The following is a 25,535-nucleotide window of genomic DNA, read 5'->3' as shown; positions in this document are numbered from 1 at the left end:
TATCAAAGCTAACAGAAGTTATAGACAAGTTTTAAATTATTTTCAATATGCTAAGAAGATTTTTTTTAAGTATCTATAGAAAAGTTCCCAAAACTAAGTACTTATCTTCATATGTAATTTTATCCTCCTTAGTGCAAACTTTAGTATTTATATATTTAGTATTTATATAACTCACATGTAGTTACCAAGATAAATTGCATAGAGAGCCCTTAAGGTGCCTTTCAATAAGTTTGAAAAAACATGTAGAAATCATTTATATAAATAATACAGAAAAAATATATTTACTATTGAACTGTCCATTAAGATAATGTTCCTTTTGTTCAGTGATACTTAAACAATATATTATAAAATGCTCCAGTGGGAATGAATAACAGGTTATACAAAATTCATGTATGAAAGCTTTCAAGTCACTCCATTAACAAAGAATATTCAATCCAAAACTCTTAAAAGCATAGGAGTTGTGGTTAAATGTTCTGCTGACTACTTATCAGCTTTAGTAGGGACTTTGTTAAGAATATGAAATTTGCTGCATAAGGCATGGAATATTTTGTGCATCCTTCCTTGAGCAAAGACTGCAAGAGAAAACAGGAGAAAGGCTGGGTTGGTTTTTTTTATATTTTCACTATTACCTTTAGAAAATACACACTGTATTTATCTCTTGAATATATAACTTTGTCTTTTGTGGCCACAAATCAGCTACTACATGAGGCTGAAATTTGATAGAAAGCAAATTATGGCAGCTTTTAATGCAGTTTTTCAATGCCTGAGACTGAAGAAGAGCTGCAGGGCATTAGCTTCAGTTCCATTCAAGCTGGTAAGTGCTATCCAACATCTTGAACTAGAAAAAGTATGTGGTAGTAGCAGTACTATGATGGGATGGTCTGCTCCACATTTTGGAAAACAAAATGAAATACAGATATTCCCAACAGAATTCTACAGAAACAACAGACTGGGTACCTTGTAAGATCTTGATACATTTTAATTAACATCAAGACTTACACAAGAATTCATCATCTGAGCAACACCAATGAAGAATACATCATTTGATTCCAGGTAAAAAACTCCAACAAAAAAATGCTTGGAGTATTTTAATATTTGTTTCTAAAGTAAGCTAATTTTGTCAATTTAAATTAAGATTACTAGTGAAGTATCTAAAGGAAACACCTTTTTAGTATTTTCCCAATATTATTAGCTAATTATTATTTTTTTATGTTCACTGTAAGAAGTAATCACTGCAGCTATGAAGTTACCTCATAAATCCAAATTTAAACTAAATTGTAAAATTAACTCCATATGCCTTTTTATAGCTTCAATTCTGAAGCTACCTTCTGACTGTTAATACTTTTAGTAATACTTATTTCTCCAATACTTTTAATCAGAGGATTTTGAGGGTTTCTGAAGTTTATTAAAACAATAATAAGCAACATACAAAGTAAAGTGTATCCTTTAAGTGGTAAAAAAAGATATTATCTTTGACTTCCACCATTTGAGAACAGTTAACTCTTACAAAATTCCCTAAGGTCCAAAGAAAAACTTGAAGTATTCCTTTCCATTGTGAAAGTAGTTTTATTTTTCCAGCCTTTTATTATTCTTTGAAAGTAGCTGTGCTGCAGCTGTTGGTATACATATATTAATGTTTCTAGATAGTACTTGTGTAGTTTTTACTGTCTTCTTGTGGTAGTTAACTGACAGTTGATATTGCCAAGGTGGCAATACTGTTACTAAAATTTTTTATCCAAGTAACACTGGAATTTTGGTGATACGAATAGTATTTTGGGTTTCCTTTCCTTTAAAAAAAATGCAATTTTTGACGTAGTTTATTTGCTTGTTTGCTTGCTCTTGGGGCATCCTTAAGATAAATGCCAAAATGAAAGGAATTTTTTAATGTCACATCTTAATTTTCATTTCAGATCCTTGAAAGGAAAAATATGTTGTTGCAATTCAGTGATGAAATTAATTATACTAGAAGAGACAAAAATATGTAATAACATAAATATAACTTTACATTCTATTATCAATGTGAAGCAGTAAAATAAAATTCAATTCATTCAATAAAATGCACCAACATTAGAAGATACCAATAAATAAGCGATACCGTTACAGACTCAAAAAGTTAGGAAATGTGAAGCAATCTGTGAAAGCTTGTCAAGCATGCAGTGATGAAGGGCAGAGGGACAGACAAAAACAGCTTCTGGCATCAGCTTCAGAATGTGAGATGGTTAATTTCAGAGCCTAGATCAGTCCTTCACCCCCCTCGCCACACACACTTTTATCTTCAAAGCCAATTGTAGAGAGAGAATAAATCAATCATTATAGAAATGGGCAAAATAAAAAAAAAAATATTTCATTCAAAAGTGACACAGAAAGCACAAAAATAAAAAGAAAGCGAAAGCAGAAATCCCAGGGATATGATAATCCAAACGCCCACATTTGTTTCCATTTTGAAGTCTTACAGCCATTGAACTGCAGAAATCCAAACAGAGCAGAAGCATTTTGGCACTGATTCAAAGGCTGCTGAAGTTAATGAAAACACTGCCACAGATTTTGAATCAGGCCATAAATGTTCATTGTAATGTCTCTATGTGCAGTCTGCTTAACATTAATGAGGAAGGCCCATGTCTTTTCCTAGCAGGGATAAAAGAGCAACATGTGATACAACAGCCATTTCTAAAAGAAGATACAATCACATTACTTTAGCAGAATGTCTAAGTGACAGGGATTAGAGCTCCCATTTTAAGTTTGCTCTGAAGAGTTCCTTTTCCTAGAACCAAGACATTTCCTCACTGAAAATCAGGCTGTTGATATGTTCCTAAATCAATCTGAGCTCACTAGGAAACTCTATTAAAAATAATAAATATAATCCTTTAGTGATTAGGTTATTATCAATTCTTTTGACTCCACAGTAAGAAGAAAGAAGCATGAATTTACTGACCAACAAAAAAGTATGAAAATGGATTCTGTCAGTGTCCTTTAATATGTTAAATTTTTTTGTCACTGTTGTTAAAAATATTACAGAATTCTGACTGAAGATCACTACTTACTGTACAATAAAATATTAATAAATTTAACCATATTCTGCTTTAACTGAATGTAAAACTGAAATTCTAAACATCTTCTGAAAAAAAAGTAAATAAAACATATTAAAATCAACCAGATCATTAATAAAACTAACTGATTCCATGCCTAGAGGACATGGAAATGCAGCTATGGGGAGGAGGTTTCAGCAGCACTTGTAGTTTCTTAGATCTTTCTCATCTCAAAGAAAGTCATACTTAAAAAAGAAGCTGAAAAAGGGAATAAGTGGCATGGATTCAGGTATTACTGACCACATTATCTTAACAAAACCAGTGTTATTAAATTTGGTTTATCTTTCTATTTCTATATGTATTTATAAAATCTATTTTTTCCTAGCATATCATTTTGAAGGAAATGTTTTCCATACTTGCATAATATCCGTTGCTCTAAATTTAGTTGGTTCTGCAGTTTGCTAGAACACTTGGCCAAAATAGATTCCCTTAAAAACATAAAGAAAATGAGATTTAAGAATAAGTGCAATAAATAAATATAAGCATTATTTTGGGTAGAACACAAATAACCTCCTGAATATTTATGTGAATATTACAGATTAAGTTATTAAGGTTCTTTGAGCCTGTAGGTAACCAGTAAAGGAGATACTGAAATAATATCTCTATATTAATACAATACAATAGCATAGAGCTAAGTAGAGTTTAAGTAATCTTTCTTGGAGAACTTTGGACCATGTTTGCCATCTGCAATTGCAAACATTCCTGAAAAACAGTGTCACTTACAAAGTACTAAGATGAAATGTTCAGAGTAAGGATTGTAATAGAATTAAATCAACAAATATTTCCATGCCTCTTCAAAAAAAGTTAAGGGAGTTAGAGAAAGAAAGCAATCTTAAAAATTAAAAAAAAAAATCTAACAATTTTTGACAAAAAGTGCTCACTTTGAGAATTTTCTCTGAGAACAGTCACACATTTCATAAGAAACACAAATTAAGTATTTGGGGGCAGAGTCTGATTGAAAAGAATGACTGTTCTCCTAAAAAAATGTTAATACTGCAAAGCACCAACTAAAGCAAAAACAATACATGAAATTATGAAGAAAAGCGCTGGTAATTTTTAAGGTATGAGATTTATCCTTCTAAAGAATAATCAATAACTACCTTAAGTGATTACCAAATATCAGATAAATAATGTAATACTGTTGCATACACCTAATTCATGTTGATAGGATTTGAGGAAGACAATCTCTTGCTTACAAAGACTATTCACTTGGAAGCTGACTTTTCCAGTAATTTGTTCTATGTTCATAAAATCTTAGATTTTTTTTTTTTAATGAATTTAAAAATTCTATTATGGAGCCTAATAGCACTTGAACACAAATTAAGTTTGGAAAATACTTGAAATACTGGAAGACTAACAATCTATCTGACATGGCAATCAGACTCATCTTGGAATATGAATTTAAGATTTAAATTCAGGATATCCACATGGAAAACAGCAAACTAATAGGCAGTCATCAAACCCCAATGTTGTTGACTCTGAGGAGCAGTAGACAAACAGACGGATAAGATTTCTGAGCTCATAATTCTATGGCATAATTCAGAAAGAAGAGAGGATCCTGACAGTATGGTGTGACAACCAAATGTTAAAATGATGACTAGGTTACTCCTCATACATGTAGAAAGTCTTCAATGAAGTGGAATGGGAAGAAAAATTGCTTAATAACAGGAAACCTGGAATCTCCTGTATATACACACTCAATTTTGCCACACATTGTTTTTGGAATGGCTTCCCCAGGACTAGTGCTTGAGTTCAACTCACTTATTAGCTCTTGGTGCAGTTACCAAGTGGTTATGTGTCGGAAGCAGATCGGCTGTGCAGGGCTTTTATGCCCTACAGATGATGATGCAGGTACTAGAGTTATGAGGGACTGCAGTACCATAACTGAACTAGCTGTTGAAAGTTTGAGACAATTCAAACATACTTCAATGCTGATGAAGGTCTAAAGTGTTCCATAACTGTGGTTTTTTTTCAGTGCAGTGGAAGTCAAACTAAGAGGAGCTTCTACCTAATATTCTAGTGCTAGCGATCTCAGCAGGGAAATACGTTGATAAAAAGCTTTATAGGAGATCTACAGTTCACTGAAAGGTATTGTCTTTGTTCACTTTACTGCCATCAAGAAGATTCCCTGAAGCTGGTGGCACATCAGACACACCAGTAAGTCCCCACCAAAATGCAAAATGAGTAGCAGATACACACATTGACTCCAGACTTAAGATTATCAACAGTTAAATTTTAACTTTACAACAGCAAATTTGTGCCTATATCTGCTGAAGTGAGTCTGTGAGATACCATGCATGAGTATTAACAAAGCCTACAACCGAGAAAAGAACTATAGAAAAACAGAAATAAAATTAAAGATATTCTATAGGCATGTAGTATGGAAATGGCAGTGATATACAGGCAATTACATGTCTTAATGTACAACCATCTACTGCCATAGCAGAATACCATAGCCCCAGCTATTCCCTATTCTTTAAAAGATTCACATAGCATCAAAATACATATTCCATGGAAGATCCCCTGAAGAGGTAATATTCAAAACATCATTTCAGACTGAGGAGGTCCAAAATACTAGCATTAACCAAAAATAAATTTAAAAAAATTTAAAGGAATTTGTTTAATACACTCTAATCTGCAGCTCACTTACTTTAAACATTAGTCCTCTTTAAAAAAGCTTTCAATATGGAGACTTCCTCGAGGAAGCAAACTTATTTATATCATTACTAAATCAGCAAAAGAATTCCCATATCCCTGGAATGTGGAAAAAATATACAGGAAAATTTTAGCTTTTAGAAAGTAAGAATGAGAAAGTTACAAGATAAATAAATCAAACAAGACATCTAAGTTAACATATAAGTTTTTGAGGAGAGTTTGTAGCATATCAATCCCTTTACCTGATGCTGTTACCAGGAGGCTGTCTGAATCACATGGTCTACAGGATGAATCACTAACAGGGTTTATGGAGGAGCTACAGGCAATGGTGGTGGGAATGACAAAGGAATTTTCTGAACATGCAGGTTGGTTCAGTCCAGGAAAGTGGGAAGGCCAGGCACCCACCTGAGATGAGGCTATGGCTGGCATGGCACAGCCTGCAGGTGCCACAGATAAATCTATAGCAGGTTTTGGTGGCAGCTGAGGTGAGGACTTAGAAATAATTTCCTCATTTATTACCCTGATTCCTTGTGGTGAACTTGAAAGAGGTGAGGTCATGGTTTTGTTGTCAGTTTTTGCACTTGTATTTGGGGATCGATTACTATCCATTAAAACTTTAAGCTGTGGGTGTGGTGGAGAAGGAGTTTGTGAAAGCCCCGGTTTTTTAGGAGGAATAGGTGGAGGGTTTCCTCGGTCAATTCTTGATACACTTGGAGTCTTTAAAGTAATTTTTCCAACTGGGGTGTAAGTGCCAACATCCACTGAATGTGACGTCCCTGGCCGCGACGGAGCACTACTCTGAGGACTTGTAAATCTTGAAAGAGCTTGGGTAACAGTATTCCGAGCCGCCTGTTTGGCAACAAGGTTGTCACGACTAGTCGGGGATACATCCCTTGAGGGAGGGCTTTGGGTTGTGTTTCCATTTTGGTCTTGATCATTTGCATTTGCCTGAAATCTAAATCTAGCTGCTTGGACTCGTGGATTTAGGCCTGGATGGCCAGTAGTGTTGGCAGATGGTGAATGCAAACTGTGTACAGATGAAGAGAGCGAGGAATTCTGAGCTGTGGCAGTTGGTGTGGTGGGGGTGCAAAGGGAATTACTATTTGAAAAAGGGGAAGTGCTACTTGATAAATCAGGGGATGAGCCTGTACTTGGTCCATTTTCTTCAATTCTGTTTTGATTCTGTGCAAGAACAGGAGTTGTGGGAGGGACAAGTTCACTAGATGAAGATTGCCTATCAATGACAGGCTTCACAAATGCTGCATTGGCACACACATTCATTTTTGGATTGCCAGACACTAATGGGCTCACTGTAGAAGGCTTTATAGAGACAGTCAAAGGCAACTTCTTAGCGTTTTCGATGCTACTGTCCATCGTTACTGTCTCTGTTTGACAAGCAACAGTTCTTGAACTTGGCTCTTCTGTTTCAACAGAAATAGAAACAAGACTCCTATCATTATCCTTCTGAGAAAGATTAGCTTTACTTTCATTCTCCTTTTTTAATTGCTCAATCATTTTGATCATTTTATCTCTTTCTTCTCTGAGGTCACTGGTGTGTGTTTCCTCTTTGTGAAGTTTGGCACGCAACTGCTCTCTCTCTGTGTCAAACTCAGACAGCTGCTTTTCCATTTGAGCTTCCATTTGTGTACTTCTTTGCTTCTCAGCTGCAAGAAACTCCTCCAATTCAGTAGCCTTTTTCTTTTCCTCTTCAAATTTTGACATCACTTCTTCCAGTTTCTGGGCTTCTTCTACAATTCTGCCAGACAACTGCTTACACTCTTTCACTAGCATCAATACTACATGTTTATTCTTTCCACGTTCTTCTTCAAGGCGAGCAGATAGCTTTCTGTGCTCCAGCTCAAGATTCTGTAACTGACATTTTTCCACTTCCAACTGTAAGAAAACAGAAAATAATTCTCATTAACACTTCTCATTTCATAATAATCTAGTATTAACCTGACACTGATATTTTAAACCTGTGAGTATGACTAAAATGAACCCAGGAAGGTGATTTGTGACATCTAACACAAGTGCATATAATCTTATACAAGTAAAATAAAGAGAGCCATCTCTTATACAAGTAAAATAAAGAGAGAGCAATTTAGAAACTAAGCAAACTCTTTTAATTTCCTCCATTGACAAGAGAGAGACTCTCCAAAGTAGTTAAATGCTTGTGATTCCTGAGTGATGGAGCTACCTGTTCTCCAAAAATTTGGCATAACAAATAGTCATCTCAGTAAAGCAATCAAACACAAGTAAGAGATGAGCTTTGCAAAAAAATCTTTTAGGACAGAAATGATGGGGTGAGGTTTTATCTCTTCCTCCAACTGAAGGAGATTAAGTCCATCATGAACATAACTGGTATCCTGGATCTTATTTTAAAATTTATAAATAAGATAAATTTTTGGCACAGTCAGAAATATTTCCCTGTACTTAATAATAGTGAAAATTCTCATTGACATCAGTGGTGTATAAGCTACTATTACTAAAATACAGTTAACAGATGAGAATAACTTTTCCCCTTATTCAAATAGCCATTGCCTCTAATTTATTTTGCCTACTGTTTACGCTTTTATTCACAGACCCTCTTCTAGAAAAGCACTGCAAAAATAGGGTAATAAACCATTTTATAAAACACCTTTGAGGAAGAAACCATTGTGGGAAATGATACCTACATTCTAAACATCATCTTGGTTTCAAATACTTCAAAACCTGTTTAGCAGCATAGAGGCTGCACTGGGGTTTTAGAGCTTTATCCCAGGTTGACACTCTGCACAATGCTTTTCACAAAACCACACCAACCCTTTCTTAAAAGTGGTAAATAGACTTATAGAATGGTTTAGATTGGAAAGGGACCTTGAAGTTCCAACCTCTCTGCCACAGGCAGGCACACCTTTCACTAGACCAGGCTGCTCAGAGCCCCAAAAAACAGTGCTAAACATATGAAAAACCAGGTATGGCATTATCAGTCCTTGCTAAACTGTATCAGCAGCAATATTTCTTTAGTTCTGTTAAAGTAAATACAGCTGTAAATTAAATTAACAAAATATTATAATGACACTGTATTTAGGAATAGTCCCAAGCATAGTTTACAAGTGGAAAAAAACCTTATTTTTAACTCAATGATTTCACTAAATTTTCAAAGGATACAGCATTTGCATGGTTCCCTAGAATTTCAAAACAAGTGGAGCATTCAACCATTTCTTTTCTTTTTTAAAACAGGTACAAAAATTATGAGAAATGTGTACAATTTCTAAAGCTTGGAGATGTATAAATATTATAGTTAAAACATTTTTATCAGACCTTTTATACTTTATTATTCTGCTATTTAGTTTTCAGATGAGCTTCTCATTCTATAAATTAAGTGCTGTGAAATTATATTACTTCTGAATAATTACAAACAGATTTTAATATTTAACTGGCATGAAAACAGCTTACCATATTATTATAATACCTTATTTGTAAGCATTGCATCTAAAGGATGGCTTCCTAATATAAATGTAAATCCTCTGATTTCAATATACAAAAGCAGCATTATTTTCTCATTTTACATTGTCTCCTATGTCTCTCTCTCCTTTCCTGTTGTTATTCTTTTGGCTGCATCATCTTTAATAGGGAAAAGCTTCTGAATGGTATTTTTCCCTTTAGATGACAGATTTGGAACTAGCTGCAATTATTTGTGAGTTTACAAACTAACAAGAACCTGATTTTCGCAAAATGTACTATATGCTTACACTGTATCCTATCAGTAACGTAAACATCTGGAAATGAGTTCAAGAAGGATTTGAAAAGGGGTAAAAAAGGATACTGAGAAAAAATATAGTGTCCCACAAACAATTAAGCCCATGCTGTCTCTCACCTCTGAAGGGCCTTTGCCCTTCAGACAGCATGCCTTGTAAGAAAATGTTGAGGAAGATTGGCGTGCACAGTTTAGTGAAAAACAGACAGAAAGATAATCTAACAGCAACATCCTTTTGAAGGGCCCTTACAGTGATGACAAGAGTCAAATTCATCTTGATAATGGCAGGTGGAGCTCCATAATAAAAGGTTACAGAAAAGAAAACTTGCCCTTTGAGAAGCTCAGTCTCAGAAAAAAATTCTTCATAAGGACACCAGTGCAGCAAATATGCAGTATTGCCATTCCTGGGGGTTTTCATGGCTAAGCAAGACAAATTCACAGATGACCAGATGTACTGATGATGATGATAATCTGCTTTAAGCACAAGGCTAGAATAAATTATACTAACAGGCCTTTTTCAACCCACACTTGCCTCTCCTTAAGCATGGATCCCAATACTAACTCCTCTCCAAGCTCTCAACAAATCAAGAGCTGCCATTTTGATGATCTGTTCAGGAAAACTCAAAATTAATTTTCACAGCAGCTCCAAGAAAAGCATTCAATGAGATGGAAGGGGATGGAGACTTAATACAAAGCAGATGCCATCTGAGAGTGCGATGTTTGTATGTGGTAAACCTTACAAGTCCTTTGTGCACCTCCTTGATTTTTCTACATGCTGGTATATTTTTATGCCTTGTTTTTGTGATCAAATAAAAATTTTAGTCATAGAATACTTTTGAGGTGATTATATTCACAGATATCAAGTCCCCCCTGGAATAAGAGTTCACTCTGTTTAAAGTTCAGTAATACCCAGAGAAAATAAACACAGCTGTACACAGATTTCATTCTTTAGAGTGGAACAGTGAACCAATTCCAAACATGAAGATAGAGGCATCACACATTTAGAGAAGGAGGAACCACTCTTGGAGGGAAGGGGCAGCAGCTGGCTTGTATTTAAGTTACATTTGCCTAGGCTGATTTTTTTTGTTACACTGTGTCACCCTACCTTGTTGAACATCTTTCGAAGTCCCTCAAAACACCTTCATTACCCTCTTCAACAGAAGGATTTGAGAGATGAAGAACAGACAGAAAAATGGAGGGAACGGAGGGAAGGTAAAACACTGAATGAACGGTTTGTGAATGCATGGAGATAGTTGAGAGATACATCATCTGTTGCCACAAACCCAAGGAATTTAAGAGTGTCTTGCACAAATAGCATTTATAATGAATCTTAAAAGAGGAAGATGTAATTCAGTAGACAGTCATGCAAACAGCTGCTTAACACCATGTAGTTTGATTTCAAATCCTTAAAATTAAAATTTAGAGATAAAAAAGCTCATGTATTCCTCTAGGAAGCAAAAGACAAAAGCATCCTTTCCTGTACAAATAGACTTACAGATACAGACTCTGGTAAAAATAAGGACAAAAAAGAGAGAAAATTTGAATTTACATATTAATAAACTGATATATTCTTAATATTTGAGCGCATCTTAGGTGCATGTATCTGACCTTATAATAAAAGCCAGAGATAGATTAATAATTTAGGTACAAGAAGAGACTTGTGGCCATGCACTGAAACAAGAAACTAATTCAACTGTCCTGGCAGATGTATCAGGGTTTCTCCCAATATCCTTTTTCAGTCAGAACAAGTAAGCATGCTTGCCCTTTCCTCTTTTCATATTTACCGAAAAAGCTTATGAGAAAGAAAATTAATACTTAAAAGTTCTCAGAAACATGTGTGAGATACATGTAATAGTTCACTTCATATTAAACTGTTGAAAGACTTACATATCATAGTGATATCCTTTTTTTTTTTTAATCTGTTTTCCTGAAGTCTTAACAGAACAGGGATGTTTAAATGAAACTAAACAACAGAGCTAAAGTAACCACAAAATGTTCCCTGGTTTAATTTAAGCATGTATTTCCAGCAACTTCCAGCACTTTCACATGCATGTTCTTTCCCAAAGACCAATCATTACCAAAATCTATTTTATGTTAATTGTCTTAGCCTGTTTGTCGTTTGGGGGTTTTTAAGTCAATCTAAATCTAAGTCACCAAAAACCTGTATCACAGCAGTAGAAGACATTCTATCTTATATGCAGTGAAGATGATTAAACACATAGAGAGCATTTTTTTCCTATTTATTCAAAAATACTTTATATGACTTTATATGTTTCATATAAAGGGTCTCTTTCCTCTCAGACACCCTTCCCCAACATGTGAATATTTAGCTATGTTTAAGAAATGTATGTCTTACATACTGGTGAAATACATGCCACCAACCAATCATTCACTTTCAAAATGACACTGTTTTATCTTCAATCTGGCACTTTTTTCTGCAGCGTAATTGTTCCAAAATTATTTTCTTTTTACAGTAAATGTTCTAAATATGCAAAAAAATTATTTTTAGAGGTATAAAACATTTTTACTGATTTATGAAATAGAGCTACCTAATATAAAATTAAAAGCAATTATTTACTTTATTCAGGTTGGAATGAAAATAGGCTCTCAAGGCTCCAACAGTATTGGTTTAAAAATATCTTGTGATGATGCTCAGTTCACACTGAGCTAGCCTCTTATATATCCACTGTATCAACTTGTACCAGTTATATTTAATTTTTTCCATAAATAGAACTAAATTCACAGAACAAATGAAGCATGGATACAAAGGATCACCAGAAAACCGGCACCTCACCCTATATGAAAATTAAATGGCAACATTTGAACACTCGTAATGTTATCAAGACAAAGATGCAAATTAAAAATATGACATGAAAGAACAAATCAGGACAGGGAAAAGGAAAAAGTCAATAGCAGGATACCTTCTTTTGTCTGTTTTCAGCAGCAGCCAACTGAGCTGACATTCTTTCTTGCATTTTCCTGCAATGAGCCATAACAGCTTCTAAAATGGACAGAGGGTTCATACATATTGGCTTCTTTTCTTTATCACCAGCACCTGCCTCAAAGTCTCTCTGAAGAGCCAGAAATGGGTCGCTCAGATTAAATCTTCCATATCGCTCCTGGATAAAAACCTCTTTGCGCCGGGCCTAACAGGAAAAAAAAAAGCAAATTAAAAACAGAGAAATAAAATGCATTCTTTGAAGTACAGCCACACATAGAAAAAACTTACACTACAGGGAAAGCAATATACGTGATTTAATATTTCAGAATATTTTATTTGAGTATTCATTTACATTCTCTAAAAGAAAAATATGCCTCAAAAAATCAGAAAAACACCCAGAGTGCAGAAAAACACCATAAAGAAAGAGAAATCATCCAAAAATAGATAAAAACATTTCTCTGTAACTTTGTTCAAATCCTATTTTGAAGAATAAGCAAAAAAAAAAATTAAAAAAAAAAAAAAAGGAAGGCTAAACCAGTCTGAGAGTCTGAGATACAAAGAGGAGAAAGAGACCAAATACTTACCCAGTGGCTTAGCACATCATTTGGCAAGCTTGAAGTTAAAATTTTAATATGAAAAGTTCATGAATGATAACACACATTTCAGGGCATGAGAAAACAAAGGGGAATGTAAGAACTATGTTAGAAAAAACTCTTAAAGACTCAAGTACAAATTACATACCTTAGTGAATGCCCAATGTTTTTCTATATATTGTCAACAAAACTGAAATATTCTCATAAATGAGAATTTGTCTGGAAAAGAAACAAGTGTGCCTACATATTCTGATGCTTTAAATACTTCTAGTTTGTTTTTCATTGTGATAGTACAAGTAGAACATCTTTATTAAAAAGACCAGGTCTTTGGAATGAAACTTCAGAAAAACCTGACAGAATTCGCTCAGACCTAGTTTGGCTTACAAAGTCAGGTAGTTACTGTTTGAAGAGATAAAAATAATAGATAGACCCTAATATTTTTTTATAAAGTGCCTTGCAAGTAACGCTGAATTAGTCTAATCTTTCTAGTATTTTAATCCCTTAATTTATAACTTATAAAATAAAAAAGCTAGTTCCAAAGGTAACATTACAAGACTGGGAAGAGGGGCTGTATTTGTATTTTGTGGTTCTATAAGATGAAGTTACAGGACAGTATGTAGCTCAGGAATTCAACCTTCATGGAAAGGAAATCATCAAAACGAAAAGCCTTACCATAAATGCATTACATTGCTAATCAGCCAAGCAAGATGATAAATCCAAGCAGGTCAAGAATTTAAACAGAGAGGAATGCACAGTCCATATATAAATTATCAACAACTTAAAATCCACTTAGTTTATATAAAGTGAGCCGTCAAAGTAAATGAAAAAACAGATGTAGCAGGTCTGCTGTAAGTCCAAAAATAAGACCACCAAGAGCCCTCATTATTAAATCCAAAGAAAAAGCCATGATGATTAACTGACTTTAGAGGCAAAGGCATAACCTGTGCCTTTATAGAAACAGATTGCCAGGCAGTGAAATAATGTGTATTTTCTATTTTTTTCTATGACCCATGACCAGCTGTCCTCTTGGAACTACTAAATGCATGTGATATGAATATATTCTTTGAAATGTTTTCTAACATGCACAGCAATTAATAGAGCAGGGCAAAAAGACTCAGTGTGCACCTGCCAAAACAGCAAGATGACTGGGCTTCAGATTCATTAACCAAGAGGATGAAACTATATAGTAGGGATGCCCTCCATCTGAATGAAAATCAAAACCAGAATTAAATTGGCTATAGGAAAATGCAGAAGGCAAAAACTGTGGAAAAACCAGTAAGTCTCAAACAGCACATGGCTTGGGATGACAGAATGGCTGAAGCCATAACTGCATAAGGTCAAGCACAAGGGAAAACAGACTGGCAACTCTCAAACCATAGTCAGCAAAGATATCTAAAGATGTTTCCAACTCAAAGGGGAATGAAATGTATATTAAAACAAATGTTTCCAGGTCTTTATACAAGGACTATATATATAAAATACAATAATTGGATGATTTCAAGGGAAGAAAATACATGATTTAAAAAGAAGGTACTAGAATAAAAGACACAGCAGAAACTTACTAGAAGGGAAATGATGAGCATTTTCCCAAAGCTTAGGCACAAAGTGACAGAAAGACAAACTAGGCTTGAGGTTTTTTTTCAGGATTACTCTAGCCTCTAAATAATACTTCTGTCCCTTTGCAATTCACTAAAGTGAATTAACATCTAACATTTCTCTCCATATCAAATGGGAGAAATAGAAATGTTAGAATCAGAATTTTTTCTCTTATATTGTCTTTCTTTACTGAATTTCAAGTCATAAGAGCTAGTAGCAGTATCATAATATCTGTTATTCAGGAAAGTCATTATCTGTGGAATATACAATCTAAAATAATACTCCTTTAAAAAAAGTCTGTGTATTTTGGTGGTTGTGTTAAAGCAGCATTAGCAGTGCGTCACATATAACTTCAGTTGTGCAGCAAAATATAGAGAAAATAACATTTAAACTATTTATTTGTGAATAATTAACTGAAATAATTTTCAAGCACAACATTTTCAAAAATAGAATATGCACCCGCTATAGGAGGTCATCAGGACTACTGTATTGTGAAAGGTGCTGCATGAATTTATAAACCATCAGCTTCAGTTTTCTGCACATACTCATTTGATAAACAATGAACCTTTTAATGGAAGGACTGAGACAGGAAGTTTTTAGAAGTATGAAAAGATGTCCATGGGAAATTATACCTTTGTCAGCCTATGTTGGTGGTACACAAAATCATGACTTAAGATTTGAGCTAAATCCCCCTAAGAGGTAACTACTAATGAAAAGTCACAGAAGGCACACACAAATCAAAACTACATATATAAAACTAAAGAAAAAAACCCTTTAAACAGTTAATGCATGAAATTCACAATGGCAACAGAGCAAAAGATTAAACTTACAACAGCTTTTTAATTCAGTCAGTAAGAACATCACATTTATATTGAACTTTTAAACCTTTACACACATTAAACAGGGAAACTAAAATAAAGCTACTATTTTTAAAAAAGTAAACTTCTAAGTTTTTTTATTGCTGATCTGTAACATTATGTAAGATCAAGGATGGACTACCAAAAAAATAGATCTGAAAAATATCTTCAATGTTTTCATTTTAATAATTTCAAAAACAATCAAAAGGTAAAACACAGCTTCTCTTCAAGGAAGAGCTTAGTAGAAGTAAGACTTTTCAGTGTGAGAGAGACAATCAGGAAGAAAAGTGCTTGAGGTCTGTAGGCTGACAGGATGAGTGGTGCTTGTCCCATGATCTAATGAGGAAATTTTCAGTTGGACACAAATTATTTTCACTGAGAGCAGCTAAACACCAGAACATGTTGCCCAGGGAAAACAGGTAACTTCTATCATTGGGAGATTTCCCAAGATAGATTGGATAAAGCCAACTGCAACTCAATCCATGTTTGACCTTACTCCTGCTTTAAGAAGATTGGACTGAATGATCTCTCCAGGTGCCTTTACACCTACATTACTGCATAATTATTGATTTCTTCTAGGACTGTCATGTATTTATTTATTTATTTAAGCTTACAGATGATGGTAATCTTGTCAAGTAACAAATTACAAAAATGAGTTCTCAGAGGAAGGAAAGAAAAAATCTAATAATGGTAGAACAAGTCTTGTGTCTTGTTTTGGATCAAGACAATACTTTTCATGACCTGGGAAACAGAACTTTAAGTCCAGGATATTTTCAAAAATAAAAAATCAGTACTAAAAAGTCGCTAGGGATTATGCTTCTATACAATAGAAAGTGAAGGTTTATTCTCAAGTTTTCTCTCCTAAGTCTGTAGCTAACAAGAATCTGAAGGGCTGTTAAGATAAACTGCTTCTTTTATGACTCTCTCAGGGAGCCTGTCTCTTACCACATACAGCAAGACACCTCATTCATCCTACACCAACCTTTTTCAAGTTACCTCAAATTATCTGCAAGGTACCTCATGGATATTTTCACATCTTAACCTGACCTTTTTGCAGTCACTGATCCCATTTATCTACTGGCAAATGAAGATGGGCAGTGGGGTGTGCAGGGAGAGAGCAAAATGAAAATATAAGAACTGGTCTGTAACTATTTGTTTCTTGCATTCCAATTCAGAAGAAAACAAACATTTATTTTCAGTAACCAAACTGAGAATTATGAAGTACAATCAGACTCTTCCCCCTGTTATTGAAACAAGAATGTAAGGGGGCCAGGGAGGTCTTCAAATAGTACACCTCTTACTGTGGACTTACAGCTAAAAGAATAAAGCTAGGAAAAAGAAATGTGCTCAATTAATATATGTAAGAAATACATCAAATAATGAAAAAAAAAAATCATATAAGCTACATTATTAGTTTTATAGCCTTAATAATTTATGTTGATATTAGTTGCATACATTCATTGAAATAAGTTTTCATAATTAGCAACATAATTCACATAAGCAACAGAACTTTTCAAGATTAATACAGTATCTTTCCCCCTATGTATCTCAGAGTTTCCTCTTAATTTATCTGCCAAATTAAGAGAGCTCAGCAGGTCCAAATCTTCCATGCAACTGATGATAAACATCAAAAATAGGACTGCATGTCCTACATTGCTGGGGAACAATGGAACTGTATTAATGCTGCCCCAGAACACTTAAACAAAATTTCCTTCCTTTCAAGACCATTTGTTGCTCTGATTAATTTCCTTTTCTACATTTATGATAATTGTTTCAACAGATGTTGATGGGTTCATATTAATATTTTCTCTTGACATATGAATTAGGGAATGGTAAAAAGTTTTCTAAAACTAACCAGTACAGAAGAGGAGGAAGTAAAAGCTTATTTTATATATTATGTTAAAGATGAGGGTGAGCCCTTAATTCTAAATAAAACTATGAGGGTAATTGATTTTTTTTAAAAGAGGAAGATGTCTGAAAGAGAACACACTTATAAATTTTCGTCAGTGAAATTATATAGTTTCTTCAAGTGATTTTTTGTAGCTATTCAATTAAACAAAAGAGAATTATCAATGAGTATATACTCACAATAAAAACAGTACTTTGAGATACACCTGCAAAATACCAAAGACTGGAGGATATCATGCCTTTCTACAATGAGTTAAGAATGAGTCTTTAAATAAGGCTACTAATTTTCATACACAGTTGAGTCTGGGGTCCTTGTTAGTTTTTTTTTAGTTGCCTTTTTTTTAAATGCAGATGTAAATTAATGTTTTCAAAGTATCGTAAGATGCTACTTCCATATAAATATATATAGCAAAAACTTAAAATGGAAATGTAAACATCAGTGACTGAGGAAATGGTATCTTGCAGCATGGCTTCTGTCAATGAACATGTGATGCTCAATTTCTCCTTACAGTTTTAACTGCAGTCTAAAACTGACAGTGACAGTGCATGCCCATGCAAAATCTACATGAGAGTTAAATTTTACTGAACTCCATACTATACAAAAAATACTTTACCAATACATTACAAGTGTTTGTTTCCATGTTAAATATCAAATAGGATAAGACAAAACCTTGTCTGTCCATTTTAAGGATAGAAAAATAGAAATTGCCTGGACAAAATTGATGATCATAACAGGCCACTAGTTTAAAAAGAGTGAAAACAGTAGAATTGCAAAATTGGAGGATACAATCAGCAAGTTAAACAAAACCAGCATATAGGTTAATTATTCTCTGACAGACCTACATATTTGTTCTGTACTATAAAGACATGCTCTTTATGGATGACTGAACAGGACCATTGAAGAAGTCAAGTAATTTGGTAGAGGTACTAATAGGAAAGAAAACATACTCAGTAATTTTTAATGTGAGACACAAATACTCATAAAAAGCACTCAAACTTATCTGTCTCATAACAGTCATAAGGCATGCAAATACATAAATGAAATTTGTTACATTACAGTAAACTGCATGAGACATAAAGTTTTCCTATAAAAGTTATCCCAAGCATGAAACTTGGGATAATATCCAAAGCACGAAAGTAATATGCAAAACCACATTATTCTCTCATTTAAAACAACACAACAAATTTTTTAAAAAAATTATAATTTGCAAAGTATCCTTGTCTCTCAGAATCACATAGCTTTAAATCCAAGCTTTAAAAAAACATTTTTCAAGGTAAAAAGACAGCTCTGAATAAAAAAATCATTGTGTGTTGTTTTACAAGGCTATTCACAGTATCCTTAGGAATTTCTCTATTTCAGGCAAGTATCCAAATATTATAGTGCTTCGCAAAAAAGCAGTATAATTCTCTTTTCTCAGCTTTAAAAAGCATATTTGATAAAAGCACAAAATGCCAAACAATTAATTCAGATCTCTGTGTACCGAAGGACAAACTTTTAATTAACATTTAAACAATCCTGACAAGTACTGAAATAGAATTATACAACCAAGGTAATGATCAAACCTGAATTTTCTTAGGGGTCTAATTCCATAAAAGGAGAGTATCATCCAATGGCACCATATTATTATTACTACAATATTGATAAGTAGCACAACCTCCTTCTTTTTCTCCCTGTTACTTGACAAAAAACGTCCAGAAAAGGAAGAGTACAGACACTCAGGACAAACAGACATATGCTTCCAATTATTCATTATTAATTTTCTTCCTTAGAGTAATGAAAACTTATTATTTTGAGGTTGCAGATTTCAAAAGGAAAAGCCGTATTACAAGGCTAAGATCAGTTACTAAATATCAGTCCCAACAAGAAAAAAAACAGTGCAGTGAATATAAAATATTCTTCACTTCACACAACCTAAAAAGTGAAATTCAAGCCTTGAACTAAGTTTCTAAATGAGGAAGAAGAAAGAGTTCAAGTCATGAAACAACATATGGTTTTGATTGAGAAGAGCCATCTAGATATTCCATATAAAGATTACACTAGACCTTTTTTATGACAGCTTTGTTGTCTGGTGCTTAAACATTTGAAAATTATAGGCCAATATTTTGTCAGGAAGTATCACTGTTTGATGATCTGATTATCTAACCACCAAGACATTTATTTCTGAAAATAATACAGATTTTCATACTGATAATGAGTGTCAGCTGATAGAAGAGACTTGAGCTCTCTGGTTACTTAAAATAACCATTTGTCATCTAGACCTTTTTTGCATGTTCAAATTTATAGTTAAAATTCATGGAAATCTGTCAGAAATCCTTCTGAAGTGCTGAAGGAAATCTGACTTCATCTCTAACCAAAATAGAGCACTTTAACCTTCATGCTTAGCAGTTAAAAACAAAGCTAACAAAGCTTCTTCAGCTCAATAACAAAACATACTAAAGATGCAACACCAAAATTTTTACTAATTCAATCTGTGTTTCTGTTTGAGTATTTAGATGTTCATATTTTCAAGCTATCAAAATCTCAGTTAAGAAACCATCCCACATTACTGCACGGCAATTAAACTATTACCAAGCCTTATGTATTTTAATTTAAAAGTATGCAAGTTATGTATTTACAACGTCACCATCAGGCACAATCATCAAGGGTTCACAAAGGGAAAGGGCTGTTTAACTAGTTCCATATCTTTCTGTGTAAAGTCAACCCCTCATGGCTGAAGGGAAGGCAGTAGATGTAGTTTTTCTGGATTTTAGTAAGGCTTTTGATACTGTTCCTCACAGCATCCTTCTGGAAAAGTTCTCCAGAACCCTATGGAATGAGCAGGTTCAGAGTGTATTGACTGAAGAACTGGCTGAAGGCTTGTAGTGAATAGGGCTTGTAGTGAATGGGCTACATCTGGCTGATGACTGTCATTAACAGTGTTCCTCAGGACTCAATCCTAGGGACAGTTCTCTTCCATATACTCAGCAGTGATCTGGATGTAGGAGTCAAATGCACCATTAACAAAGCTGCTGATTGTACCAAAATGGGAAATGCTGTTGACACTCTTGAGGACACGAGCAGCCCTGCAGAGGGATCTGAGGGGCTGGCTGCCAGCAGGATCAGTGTGAGCCAGCTCTGTGTGCCCGGGCAGCCAAGAGGGCAAACCCCATCCTGGGGTGGTCACACACAGCATCACCCCCAGCTGGGCAAAAGGGGTGATTATCCCACTCTTTGGCTTTGGAGCAGCCTCAGTGGGAGTGCTGTGTGCAGCTCTGGGCTCTGCAGTTTCAGAAGGATGTGAAGGTGAGTGACTGCATCCAGAGGAGGGCAACAAAGCTGGTGAAAGGGCTGAAAGGAACATCCTGTGAGGGGGGGGCAAGGACTCTGGGCTTATCAGATCTGGAGAAAAGGAGACTGAGGGGTGACCTCATTGCTCTGTACAGCTTGCCCAGGAGGGGAAGGGGGGAGGGAGGGGCTTCTCTCTCCCTGAGATCCAGTTAGAGGATACACAGCAATGGTTTGAAGTCGCATCAGGAGAGGTTCAGACTAGACATTAGGGAGCATTTCTTTACTAAGATGTTGAAATGCTGGAAGAGGCTTCCTAGAGAGGTAATCAATGCCCCAAGCCTGCCAGTGTTTGAGAGGCATTTGAACAATGCCCTTGAAAACACACTTTATCTTTTGGCCAGCACTGAAGTGAGTTAAGCAGCTGGAGTAGATGATCATTGTTCATATCCCTTTCAACTGAAGTAGTCTCTTCTATTCACATTATAGATTTATCTGAGGCAGATTATGAGAATTCAGTGTTTTCAAATTATTTTTAATATTCACTGGAAGGTAAATTGTGAGAGCAATATGTATTGCCTCCAATAAGAATTTAATCATTGATACTACCCATAGCAAAGAGGATGAATAAGCAAACACATTTTATTAAATTATTTTGGTTGATAGAAAGGAATGTTCAAAAGTAAAAACCACTGAATTTTACATTTTGAATTTTATGCTGTTTGTTAAAACTTTAAAGCAATTTTTCAGCTAGAACTCCTTTTATACCATTACATTAGCAATTTTAAAATGTTCATGTAACAGCTTATATCTTAACATATATAGCTAAAATTTTACTTTGCTCCCTCAGTGCTAATTCACTATAATCACTGCTGCTCTATTTTCTCAAATTTTTCATTTATTAATAAAAATGGAACCCTGTCTGTGGTAAGAGACCTAGTGGTAAGTATATTACTACACTGTCAGAGCTTCTAAGACAGATGCCTCTCTCTGTGAGAGCAGCAGGTGGAAGGACCTGTCCACCAGTCAGAACAGCATCTAAATGGAGCATGAGGGAGAAATGTCTGGGAACATATACACCCAAGCACAACAAAGGTAATCAAAGCTGTGTATTTTCAAAAGTGTTGAAAAGGACTGCAATCAAATCACTTGTCTTAGTCACAATTATTTTTTACAGGTTATTACCATATTTTTTTGCAAGAGCCAAGAACAAACATTATACATTTCTTCTTTGGCAACACTAAATGAAGAGACACACAAACCAAGGAAAAAAGTTATGTATTCAGTTGAATTTGAGCATTGCTATCAGCGAAATTACCTGTACCATTTATTGGCATAGGGGAAATATGTTCCCTGAACTAAAAAAGTGGAAAGTTTTGAGTAACATAGATAACAGATGACCCAGTTACATTTCTCATTGTCAGCAATGTGGGTAATGATGGCAAACAGATAAAGTATTTAAAATAAGTCATATTTGTATAATTCACAAAGATCACAGAAATGGATAAACAGATTAACATGACGTATTATTTTATTATCATTACAAATAATGTGTGCATCTATCTCTACCCACTAATTTATTTTAGATTATGCAGAAAAATCAAACAAGGGTAGAAGAAATCAAGTGGGAAAGGCAAAACAATTATCCAAATAAAAAATCAGCAGAATACTTTCTGGTAAATTGGTAGTATCATGCCTGTCAAAAATAAAAATATCTAGATCTTATGTGAAAAACAAAAGGAGACTATGATTAATTTAACAGTCACTGCTGGAATAAAGAATGAAGAGGTGGTTTGCAATGCAAGGCCACAGAGTTCTCACACTAGAAAACAAGTCTCATAGTTTCATACTTCAGTTTTAGGAGAGAATAAAGGTATTCACCTGAGCAGTGAAGCTTAAGCTTAGTGAAGCAACACAGATATAGGACTGATTTAAGATGGTTTAGGAAAAGCTTCATGACATCCTTTGGTAAACAGCAAATAACCACCACAATAAGTGATTGAACATGGCTGAAAACTTATTTTGTCAATAAATTCCAGAAGTGGCCTTTATATGTGTCAAAATACCAGTATCACTCAGATCAAAGTTATTTAGTCCAGGGATTTCTGCTGACACAAGCCAAACATCTTTTGGATAAAGTGAGACTTGACCCCATTCATAATAAAGTGTACACTTACATAATTGCTATTACAAAAAAAAAAAAAAAAGAATATAAGTAAATATAACACAATATAAACTAGCAAAAGATATAAACCACGATCAAATATGGGCAAATCAAAATCTTAACATTAAGGCTGTAATAAACAACACCTTTTCAATTAGGTTCAAAGAGCATGCTTCATTACTCTAAAACTTGAAATGAACAGATGTAGAAACAGTTATAATGCTATAAAAAATAATTTCATCCAATGACTTATCTGAGGTTTATCCCTATTTCATAATTTCCTTGAAATCAATTTTAAATAGCTTGCAATAGTGGAATTTTTCTAGTTTTGGGAAACTAGAAAAAAACATCCAGAAAAGTACACTAAACTCTTATTATGGAAGTAAAAATTCTAAGCATGACTAGACATATTGGACAGGTAAAGACAAACTATATTTAAGAGAAGAGAAAAGGCATACACAACCATCATTAAATTCAATAAATCAAAAGTAGTTAACAGATGGGCAAAGACATAATATGCAGAGATAAGCAAGGACAATCTGCAGATTCTTAGCTCTCAAAACTGTACTACAAATTAATTTTTATGCAAAGAAATTACAATATGCAAAAAATGACTGTAAATAAGGCATTATCTGACTAATATTTCATGGTGCACTTCTGCTACCAAGACCAACAACTACCATCATACTGTCATACTGTCTACAACAATAACCTTCTGTTAGACACAGCTGAACATCTTCTGCTCCTCCTGCTACAGAGTTATCATTTTTCCAAGATGCCTGGCTACAAAACAGGCTGCCTTAGTGGCTGCCAGAAACCTCCAAAGCCACCTTGTGTGTGCTGTTACTCCATTCTGGATTCACAAGATTCATAAGCATAGAAGAAATTCAAATTTTCAATTTAGATTCCCAATTGAGAACAATACTGCAGGTAAGGATCTATAATTAATCTGTAGACAGATTAGACTTAATATATGTGTAATTTTTCTCCCTATCAGTCAATTTGAGAGCAGCTATATTATAAGGATTAATTCCATTTTTCCTGGTATCTTCCAGATTTCTTCCCTTCTAACCCTAAAATTGATTCTAGAAGTCCTAAGTCTTGCAGTACAATTCTTGCTGACTTTGTGCAGTAGTTCAGGATAAAAAGCTTTATTTATACACAATTGACAGTTATTGTGTTAGTAATAACTCTATTTTAACGTGTAACTTTCAGTGTACAGGCAAAACCAAGTATCACCCCATGACAAGATGCAAAAGACAACAAATAACATTAAAAGAATATGGAAATTCTAACTTATAAATCCCATTTTTTAAACCCAAAATCTCAACCTACAGTAGGCAAAAGTCTGTCTTGGCCAACTAAAGGAAGCCCTTTAGCTAGACAGGACTCACTGGTAAGGATACAGGTCAAAGTAGGCAAGTACAGCTTGCAAGGATCTACATCTCTCCTTGCAATTACTTTTTTTCCCAAGGAACAGCCTATGCATTATTGAAAATGCACCTGAGCATGAAAGGCCACACATTTTGCAAAGAAATTCCAGTATCATTCCCAATTACCACCAAAAATCTAACATCATTATATAGTATACTCTTGTGACAAACTATGATAAACTCAGGGTGTCTTAAATATTGTTTGAGTTATACATTTGCTTACTAAATTGCAGAAGTGGTATAGAAATACAACTACTATTGCCAATTATCATCAAAATAGTTCATGTTTTCAATGAGATTAAAATAAAACTATATTGTTCAGTGTTTAATCATTGTGGGTCAAAATTTAAAGACAAGTTTACTAATAAAAGCCTTCCACAGTGCACAGCTCAGGCCTTGAAAGCAAACTAGCTTAAGCAAAATATGCAGTCACTCCTTTGGGAAGAAAAAGACTCCATGTGCCTGTGGTCCTGCTTTTTGGAAGAAAAAAGAAGTCTTAGGACTAGCTGCTGTCAGTTCAGCTAACTCAGTCCAAGAGTAGTCTGTGAGGCAAATCAAAGCAAAGTTAGGTGGAGACAAAGGGGACAGTTTCTTCAAAAGCATGTTCCTAATCAGAATGTTAAGGCAGGTCCACTCAAGCAGTTCATTCACACACACTTATAACAGATATGTAAAAAATGTCCTTTATTATGAACTCAAATATCTTATAAACTATCCAGAATTTCTGAAAAAATATCATAATTCTAAAACAAGTGAGCCTTCTGTGATCCTCTCTTTGGGAAGACTTGTGTTAAAATACTGAATTTCTCATGCAATTGAATACTGATATCCCAGTAATTCTAAAACGATTAACAGGAGAGCTGGAATCTGAAAACTGGCATTCAACATACTATGCATTAGCTATGTCAAAGAAACATTGTGCAAATCTACACAATAATCACTATACTCTCTTAAAAGCTGTTTATCCTTATTTTTAAATCTTGCATTTTTAGACTGTAAGATTTTTAAATAAAGCTAATAGAATGGGTCACTAAACTTGAATGTAAGTATGAGGTATTGTTACAGGATGCATTACTTTCTGTCTTTTGATCTACCTTTTTCATTACATTAATATTTGTAGTTTCATTATGAAATACTTCAAGAACTCATACTCTTTTGCTAGGGTAAGTCACAAATTATCTTACATTAACTTCTACTTGGACATAATACAGAAACTATGATTTATTTGTAGCTCCATTGATTAAGCTGCACACTCGTCAAAATGCCTAGATTCAGGGAGATAAAATTCAGCCAGAACT

At 34.4% G+C, this 25,535-nt stretch overlaps 1 protein-coding gene across 1 annotated transcript in view; it reads right to left on the bottom strand.

Annotated features, from left to right (window-relative positions):
- The window catches only part of CTTNBP2 (cortactin binding protein 2), a 76,678-nt gene that overhangs the window by 36,200 nt on the left and 14,943 nt on the right, over positions 1–25,535 (bottom strand). The window contains exons 3-4 of the mRNA XM_085569390.1: positions 12,402–12,626; positions 5,984–7,634 (exon numbers count right to left, since the gene is read on the bottom strand). Of these exons, the coding sequence (XP_085425516.1) occupies positions 5,984–7,634; positions 12,402–12,626 (1,876 nt within the window). The remainder of the gene's footprint in view (positions 1–5,983; positions 7,635–12,401; positions 12,627–25,535) is intronic.

Source organism: Lonchura striata, chromosome 1A (assembly GCF_050655825.1).
Source record: "Lonchura striata isolate lonStrDom1 chromosome 1A, ASM5065582v1, whole genome shotgun sequence".
Lineage (NCBI taxonomy): Eukaryota > Metazoa > Chordata > Aves > Passeriformes > Estrildidae > Lonchura > Lonchura striata.
This window is presented reverse-complemented; position numbering and strand designations above follow the sequence as displayed.